At 39.1% G+C, this 9,344-nt stretch overlaps 1 protein-coding gene across 1 annotated transcript; it reads right to left on the bottom strand.

Moving 5' to 3' along the window:
- Nucleotides 1-7,215: 7,215 nt before the first annotated feature.
- On the bottom strand, nt 7,216-8,719 carry LOC111920181 (NAC domain-containing protein 83). Its single transcript, XM_023915780.2, has 3 exons — nt 8,428-8,719; nt 7,816-8,111; nt 7,216-7,707 (listed from the first exon to the last, which is right to left on the bottom strand). Exons 1-3 carry the CDS (start codon nt 8,657-8,659, stop codon nt 7,456-7,458), a joined length of 780 nt encoding a protein of 259 aa, XP_023771548.1. The 5' UTR covers nt 8,660-8,719; the 3' UTR covers nt 7,216-7,455.
- Between the last annotated feature and the right edge of the window lie 625 nt (nt 8,720-9,344).

Below are 9,344 nucleotides of genomic sequence, written 5' to 3'. Positions count from 1 at the left end.
ATGTGTTGCGGAGCTTCATGAGTTGTTAGGTCACTAGAAGTGTCAGGAGAATTTATTGCCAGGGGATTCTAAGGGCTGGACAGGGAAGGTAGTATGGTTGGATACCATGGTTCGTGGAAGTGGTTTTGTTCCTGTCAATCTTTTGGTTGTGGCTGCTCAGTCATGGGGATGGGCTTGGTATCTGTTGTGAGCCCAGTGGCGTTATGGATTCAAATTGTTGGTGCAGACCTAGTGAGTTTTGGTTTGAGGCTTCAGGGGTTTTGCTCGAAGCCGGGAATACGAGTTGCGAGGCTCATGAAGGGAGTGATGATTATGATCAGCTTGAGTTTTGCACGTGGAAGTAGAATGGTTGATTGATGGATTGGAACGTCATTTTCTAGGACAAGGGTTATGCCCTTCCAGTTTTCCGAGTTCTAAGGAGTGAGTAGGATTGTGACCTCCAGGGTCAGGTTGTATTTTTAGCTAGGGGTCTATTGGTTGTAGATATTGGCGACAGTACGTCAGCGCTGGTGTGCTCATGTGGATCAAAGTGGCATGAGTATCTTGTGATGCAAACACAGGCCCGTATTCTCAAAAAATAGGAAGGGCAGGTGCCGTACTGCCGCTCGGTTGCCAGCAAGGAAGGTATGTTTGGGTCGTATATTGGTAGTTGTCTATGCTTGTAAGCGGTTATAAGTGGGGATTTCAGAGGTCTTCAGCTGAAATTTAATTTTCTCTTGGGATTCGATTGATTCGTTCCGGGGGGGGGGGGGGGAGGGGAGATCATTCTGCGTATGTTATTCATTCCATGGTTAGGAATGATCATGTCTGGTTGAGTCGGTTGAGTTATGAGTGGGTCTCAAACCAGTGGGTGGTAGTTAGAACCCTAAGTGGGGGAGAACCGGGATTCTCGAGTGAGTATCAGTTGTTTAGGGATTTTTCGATTCGTGTTGGATTGCTATTCCCAGACTAGTTCCGGGAAAATGATGATCGGTAAATCATTTCTAGAAGCGGATATGTTCAGTTCTGAGTGGGTGCTGATTCTCTGGAGAAAGTGTCAGGCTTCCTCGACATTTGGGTCATTGAGTTCTCATTCAACAAGGGTTATCTGAAGGATTCAAGGAGTGGTGGGTAAAGTCCAAGGGATGTGTCAGCCTATCATCAAGTTCAATATGCTTTATGTCCCTTTGGACCTGGGTATGATTACCCACTTCGGGAGTGTGAAATCTTGGTTTTCAGCAGGCTCAGGTTTTGGTAACATTCGGGAAACCTTCAGGAGCTAGATGCATATTGGTGGAATCTGTTTAATCTCGATCAAGGTGGTACTTTCAGGAATGCCGAAAAAGGGAATTCGGGAAAATTTCCCAAATTAATCTCGATCAGTTGGTTAGATAATGGGAGCAATAAGTGTTGTGGGGAGTATCAGAAAGTATTTATGGGAAGTATGCATATTAATTTCGTTGCTTCGCAAGCTGTTGTCAATATTTTTGATTCCAAGTCGGGGATTGGTCGGAAGGTTGCAAGTCATAAAGTCCTTTATGATAGTCTCGTGTGGTTGCCCAGGTGGGGGTGCACCTGAGCCGATCGGTGTGTTGAGGGTCATTTTCCGCATGTTTCTGGCAGTGTCTCCAGTATGGAACTGGGGGTAGATTTGTTATTGGATTCTCATCAGTTGTAAAAAAGGGTCTTCGAGAAGATTGTGAGTGGCATTTTCAAGTGGGCTTTTGGTGGGAACTTGTGTTAGGGAATCGTGAGTGTATTCGTGGAGGGACTCTATTCTAGGAGGCTGTCAGGAAAGTGGAGAATCTTTTGGTTTGTGGGGCGAGTCGCGAGTTCCAGGCGAAAGGTGTAATGACATCAATGGTGAAATCAAAGGTTGTTGGGTTAGAATGTTATTGTCTTTCGGGTTTTTGGGAACCTGGTGGCTGGACCTGGTGTGAGACTGGTAGTATTAGCGACGGTTGAGGAAATCTTTGTATCTAGGTTTAGTGAGGTGTCGCGTTGGATCAGAAAAGTTGGGTGCAATGCAAGGGTAGGTCCCTGGATCTCGAGTTATGAGTTTAGACCCGAGTTATGTATATAGTGGTGTTCCAATCTAGGGTATTCCATTATGAGGATGACTTGACCCTATGATTGATTGGACTTGACATGTTTGGTATTCCAACACGAGGGTTGATCGGGCTAAACATGTGCATGATACGAGGGTATTCCATCTTGAGGATGAATGGACCCATCGTAGGCATGCCTGGTATTCCTGCCCAAGGCTGATTGGGCCAGGCATGAGTGTTCGTGTTTATTAGTGGGTTGATTATGTATGATATTTTGGGAACTGAAGGACGCATTACCCTGTCAGCACAAAAAGGGTCCACTTCAGGAAGAGGGAAAGTTGGGTTTCCGATACTTTTGATCATCAGGGTTATTGTCAGGTTTGGCAAGGTTTGGCAAAAGCCCAACAGGGGGAGAGTTGTAACATCCCAAAATTTGTCATTTATAGTCCATAGGGATGGAAGGGTAAATCCATGAAAAGCCTAAAGGCTAAGTTTCAATTTTGGGACTAGGAGGAGTACGTTATGCGTACATAAGGGTACGTGGAGCATACTAGGCATGCCCTAGTATGCTGGGCGTACTCATGTCAGAAGGAAACCCTTATATTTAGGGTTGGGGGCTATATAAACATCATTATGGCTCATTTTCTCTCATCATTCCTAGTCTCCATATTCAAGAAACGTCTCAAACCCTAGTTTTGTGTGTGAGTGTGAATTAGTTTGGGTTTTAAGCTCTTGAAAGTGAAGGCACTGCATCAAATAGTTGGATGAGGAAGGAAAGCTTGTAGATCTGGAGTTTCCTTGTGCTATAGAAGCTCCAGAAGGTAAAAAGCTTCAAACTTTATGCTTGTATGATATAGATCTTGCAATTCTAGATTTATGGAACCATTTCTTGTCCCAAAAGTCCCAAGTTGGTGCAAGTTATGATTTGGACGAGATGAGTTGTCCTTTCAGACCTTAGAGAGGGTCCTAAGTGATAAAAATGAGGTTCCAATGGATTAGGATGTCCCATGCATGTAGTAGAAAGGTCTTAATGGACTACGACCAGGTGTTAAGAACTTTCTGGATGTCCAAAGTGTTAAAGTTCGAGACTTCATGAGTCTTAGGCACATTTGGTCGATAGATCTGAAGTTTGGGTTTAAGTGCTTAAGGCATTAAGCACGTATGAGAGTTTTGGTTCAGACTTGCGTACGCTCCGCGTAGAGATCAGTACGCCCTGCGTACCGAGTCAACGATCCTGTTTTTCAGTAAACACGAGATGGAGTACGCCCCGCGTACCAGAGGGGTATGCCCAACGTACTACCCCTGTTGGGCTTTTGCGATTTGGGCTTCGGGATTGGGCTACCTTTGGACTAGTTAGACTTGGGCCTTGATGGGCTCTATCGATAAGAGTATTTTGGGCCAGTTTTGGTAGCGAGTCTTTGAATAATGCCCAATTAGGGAGTTGGGCCCAATTTGGAAAATTGGGCCAATAATAAGCCTTGCATATGTGGACTTGTGGATCATGGATTTGGTATTGGGCCTTGGCCCAAATCAGAGGGAATGAAAAATGGACTATTGTCATAGGTGCGACTCTTGGTAAAATTAGTCTTCCCATTTATTGACTTAATATATGTTTTTTTGTATAGTTTGGGATTTTTGGTGAGACAACGAGTCAGGAGTTCGATTCTTCAGTTCGGATCGACATTGCGAGGTGAGTTTCCTCACTATACTTAAGGATCTAAGGCACCAAGGCCGACCCTTTTGGATTCTTATCCGGATATGTTATATGCTTGAATATTATATGATCTGTTAGATCAGTATCCTGGTAGATAGGATGATTTATGCTGTTATGATATGTTAGATCAGTATCCCGGTAGATAGAATCTTATATGTGGTTATGATCGGTTTGATCTTTTTGTCTGTCTATAGACTGTTATTCGGTTATATATTATATGTGCACATGTTTGATTGATGGTCGAGGCTTATTTGCTTTGTGCGAAAGCCAATAGACCCAGGCATTCCAACTCGATGGTTGTGGGCCGTGAGTATTCCATCTCGAGGATGATTGGACTCGTAGTATGTGGGCATTCCAACCTATTGGTTGTGGGCCTGGGGTATTTCATCTCGAGGATGATTGGACCCATAGTATGTTGGCATTCCAATCGAATGGTTGAGGGCCCGGGGTATTCCAACCCGATGGTTGACTGGACCCATAGTATGTTGTTTGTGATTATATGTATATTGTTGTGTGTATGGGTATTTTGGGGGAACTCATTAAGCTTCGGGCTTACAGTTTCAGTTTTGGTTTCAAGTACATTAGATGATCGCGGGAAGGCTAATTTTCATACCAACTATCATGCCAAATAGTACAATTTTAGCTAGGACACTACATATCAAGAAATGGTCCGACCTTGGTGCCTTAAACCTATTGGTATTGTGAGAAGACTCACCTTTGTCCGAAGAATCCGAAAACTGCTATCCTAGCTGTCTGTAACCTCCCGTGCTGAGCCATAAAATTAATCTATGTTAGGGCATCATATAATCAAAGGGAAACTCAAACCCCAAGTCCTTCCAAAAAGGCCCAAATGTCCTTTCTTTGTTAATGGGCCCAAAGTCCATGCCCAAAATCATTAATGGTCCTCTTGGCCCAATGAGGCCTTACCATAACACCAATGGCCTAAAACAGATAAAATGGCCCACTATTCTCAGAATGCAACCAAGTCTAATAACTAAATGAGGCCCAACAGATCAAGGCCCAAAACAAATTCAAGCCCATCTGAGGTGCGTACGCTTAGTGAACCACCCTGGTACGTGCAACGTACTGGGGCTCAAGGACTTACGCGCCGCGTACATTGGGTTATGCCCAACATACTAACAGATTAAACACTTTTTCCATTAAGTGCTTAATACTCGATACCCATACACCCAAAAGTCAGATCTAAGCTCATTAAGACGACCTACGACATAAAGTTGGCAACTTTTTGCCTTTACATGCCTCATATGTTCCCAACACCCCTATTAAGACCTTTATAAGGTTCTTAACCCATGCATGAGCTCAAAACACCCACCAAGACTCCATTTTTATGTTACAAAAGGACCAAGGGACCTCAGATATGTCATTTCCATCCTCTGGAGTTGCTTAACTCACAAGAGGAGGTCCAAAATCAACCAAAGGGACAAAAGTAGAAAACCCTAGCTAAATCAAATGAATAAGATGGCAAGGTCATAGCTTTATACCTCCAGAAGCTTTGCAAAGTGACCTAGATGCAGATTCTTGAAGCACCAAACCACCCCAAGCTTGCTTAACAATCCCCCCTTCTTTGAATGAACTCTAAAATGGCCACAAAAACCCACTCCTTAAGCTTAAAACCCTCTCACACAATATCTCACCTGTAGGTGGACGAAATGAGGCTAAAGAGACTGAAAGGGTTTGGTCTAAGAGGCTAAAAGGTGTTTAAATAGGGGTCAAGTCCGAGATTTAGGGGTTTGGCTCTCTATTGCGTACGCCCGACGTACCCTTACGTACTCCCCTCGTATGCAAGGCTCCTTCACGATCCTTCTCCCATAGTACGCTAAGCTTACCCTTAGGTATGCCCAGCGTACGAGAGGGACCATTTTGTCCATTAATTCATTTTCAAGGGTTTCAAAGGTGTACCTGATTTATAGTGTTACAGTGCTGCTTCTTGAGGCTTATGGATCTCTGCCCTCATTCTCTCCACTTCCTTGAGTATTGTCCTGTTATCCTACTGTTGTTGAGTGGCTTGTCGTTTTGGTCTTTTCATCATAGCGAGCATTTTATTATTGGAAATCAACACAGGAGGTTCCTTAAATTTCTTAGGTAGCGACCAGAGAAGTGTTTTTCATCGGTGCCTCAGAGGCTTTCTTGGGAGCCCCCCTGGGGGTGGAGGAAGGTTTTTAGAGGAAATGGGAGGAATGGAGGAAGAGGATAAGGTTGATTGGGTAGACATGATTCCCAAATGATTATGAACGCCACGACCCCACGGTGGGCGCCAAATTCAAAAATTGATCAAGTATAATTTGACCAAATTGTATGATAGGTTGCGATGTTCGTAGTAAATCAAGTGTGAAATAATGATCAAAGTAGCATAAGTGAGTTACAAGGAAAGCCTTTGATTCTTGATAGGATCCCCGATATAAAACCTTGGGAGGTGATAATAATCACATGCATTGATGTTTTTATTGATATCAAAAGTTGATTTATAGAGATGAATGTGTAAATGTCAATACAAGTACCGTAGATGAGCTAAAACGTGTCTAGTGTGCTAGATACATGTGGTATTTATAGTCTAGTGTAAGTAACAAGAAATCCGAGAATTCCGGGATCCTCTAGAATCAGCATAAGAATGTTATTTGACTTGGTATTCTGGGTCTTTTGCTTGGTTGAGACGACTCTCCGTTGAGAATGAGTCTTATGTTGACTAGTTCTGCACATGTGAGAAAAATTGAGATAATATAATCGTTACAAATGTTAGAAATATTAGTGATAATAGTAAGAATCCTAAGATATGTTTAAGGATTCAGAAATATTCGAGGATCCTGAATAAGATTCAAGGATCCTACCCCTAACAATTACAAAAACAATTATTTTAGAAACTATTTTCATAATATATATATATATTCTTTGTCAGACAAAAAAAAAATATCATAAGATTAATATAAAATAATACAATATCTTAGATAGAAAAAATATATTAAGATAATAAGAAAATATTAAAAATTAAACATAATATATTTTTAAAAAAAAATCCATATATTTTCATTTATTTACGGAAAAAATCTCTTATTTTGTTGGTGATCCATTTATCAGGTAAATTGGACAAAATCAAAATTATTGCTAATTTTTGGGACTTATATGATTATAAAAAGATAAGGATTAAATCCTTAATGACTTTGGAGTTCGGAACATAAGAATTTTCAAGAGATTTATTTTTTTTATTTTTATTTTTATTATTATTATTATTATTATTATTATTATTATTATTATTATTATTATTATTATTATTATTTATTTATTTTTTTTTTAAGTTATGGTTTAACAGTGAAGGAGGTTAGAATATAGGGGTTCTAATGAAAATTTTCCTCGCCACACAACAAGGAATGGATGATGAGCTTAATTTAAAATAACGTTAAAATGTAAAAACTTTAATAAATATTTTCCAATAAAAGATAAATAAATATTATTGACAGATGAGCCCAAGCCAACCCCACATATATTAATATGTATTGTCAAAACATATTCTGACCCATCATCTAATATACTAATTTTCACTTCTATCAAATATGATGTTAATCATACATAAGCAAATTCTTGAACCATATATATTACAGTTTAAAACTAGTCATTTCCTCTTGACAAATCATTTTCTTAAATGATAAAGGTTACATTAATTAGATTAAACTCTACATTCTTAATTCGTTTCTTTATCATCTAATAGCTCTTACTCGAGGACTCTTCTTGAGTAACCACACTAGAACCACATGATGAAGAAGATGAAGTAGCTTCTTCGCAATTGATTGAAATTGCATCATCATCATCATCATCATCATCTCTCGTAAAATTTGGACGCATTTGTTCATGTGAGCCCAACCTCTTCCCAGTATCATCTTCAAAGGATTTTCGACTTCTTTTGTTCAACAATACATGACACAAAACCCAATTTCCCATCTGAATCCAAGATTTCTGCATATGAAAAGGCACCCAACATCATTTAAAAATGAGTATATATGCTGATACCCTTTTGGCTTCTTGAACAAGTTCTTTTTGTACGATTTAGTTCAAGAATGTTACCTTATCGTTGGTGGTGGTTGTTGGTGAAGCAGGTGAATGAACAAGGTGATACTCATGCATGATCCAATGAGTTCTAGTCGTTGATGGTTTGTTTTTATAGAACACGAGCGTCTTCTTCATCCCTGTAATGGTATCTTTCTTTCTTGAAATAGTATTGTTACTGCAACATCTAGTGATATGCTTATCAAAACCAGTTGCTTTCCAATACCCATCACCACTCTTTCTATTTACTCTATTTCCTTGCCCATACTTGGCCTCTTTCTTGCTAAAGAAGTATCTTTCTTGCTCCCATTCACCTATTAACATATTTCCAAATTAAAATAAGCAAGATTTTTTTTTAATTAACTAAGGTCAACAGTAAAGAAAAACATACAATCATTTTATGCAAATCTTACATAAGATGGTAAAAAATGACAAATTTTACATAAAATAATAAAAAAAAATGGTAAACTTTATATATAATAATTTCTTTTTGTATTGATCAGTAAAATAATAAAATATTTAGCAAAAACTGTTTGCAGTTAACCCAAAAATATAAGACTTATATATAAAATTGTGATCCACACCATTTAGAGTTTTTAGGGTTTTCTTTGGTTGCATAACAATTCTAACCTGGTAAATCCCAAGGATTGAACTTGCAAATGTTGATGATTTCAGGGATGATGGAGGCAGGCAACGGGCAAGAGAAGACCTTACGAACAAGATATTGAAACACAATCTCTTGATCGGTGGGTTGAAACCTAAACCCTGGTGGCAATTTGATGGCTCCATCTCTCACAAAATTGAGCTTTTCTTTAACATCAAAAGTAGCGTTTTGTGTATAGTTCTTATCTTCAGTAGACATGAATTACGTTACAAACGATTTTCGTGATGAAAAAGGTGAAGTCTTGAGTATAAGTAGGAAACATAAGGGGACCCTTTATATAGCAATGGGGCGCTCTCAAGATTATAGAATCAAGTTTTAAAAGTTATGGCTTTTGGTTAGCTATTGTCATTTAGAACAACTTTTTCACATGGTACTTGCCCATTAAGTTTTGTGGGCATATATGCATCCCCTATTGTATTAACATACTATTTTCTAGTAATAGCTTAAAAGAAACAAACAAAAATTTATAAGCAACAAATAATTTTTTAAGCAAATTTGTGAAACTATAGACGTGTTAGTAAATCACAGAAATTGTCCGTTTAATTGCATTTTTGTGGCCTTTTATTCGAATTATATTATATAAATTATAAATAGAGTAAATCACCGAAATCGTCTCTTGGTTTAAGCAATATTTACATCCAGTTTCATTTTTGTTTCAATCGTGTGTCTAAATTTGGAACTTTTGATTTTAGCCTCTCGACTTTTCTTGACTTGTCACTTGAGTACTTGATCGAGTCACAACACATTTCTTGATTTTTTGGCTCTACTCGACCGAGTTCACCTTAACACCCCGTTCCCGAGTTCAACTTAACGAGAGAAAGGAAAAGAAATGAATGGAAATGAGAAGAAAATAAAAAAGATTGATGTTCCCGAGTTTATTAAA

Source organism: Lactuca sativa, chromosome 1, assembly GCF_002870075.4.
Source record: "Lactuca sativa cultivar Salinas chromosome 1, Lsat_Salinas_v11, whole genome shotgun sequence".
Taxonomy (NCBI): Eukaryota; Viridiplantae; Streptophyta; class Magnoliopsida; order Asterales; family Asteraceae; genus Lactuca; species Lactuca sativa.
The sequence above is the reverse complement of the archived record's forward strand: the minus strand, read 5'-3'. Positions and strand labels throughout refer to the sequence as shown.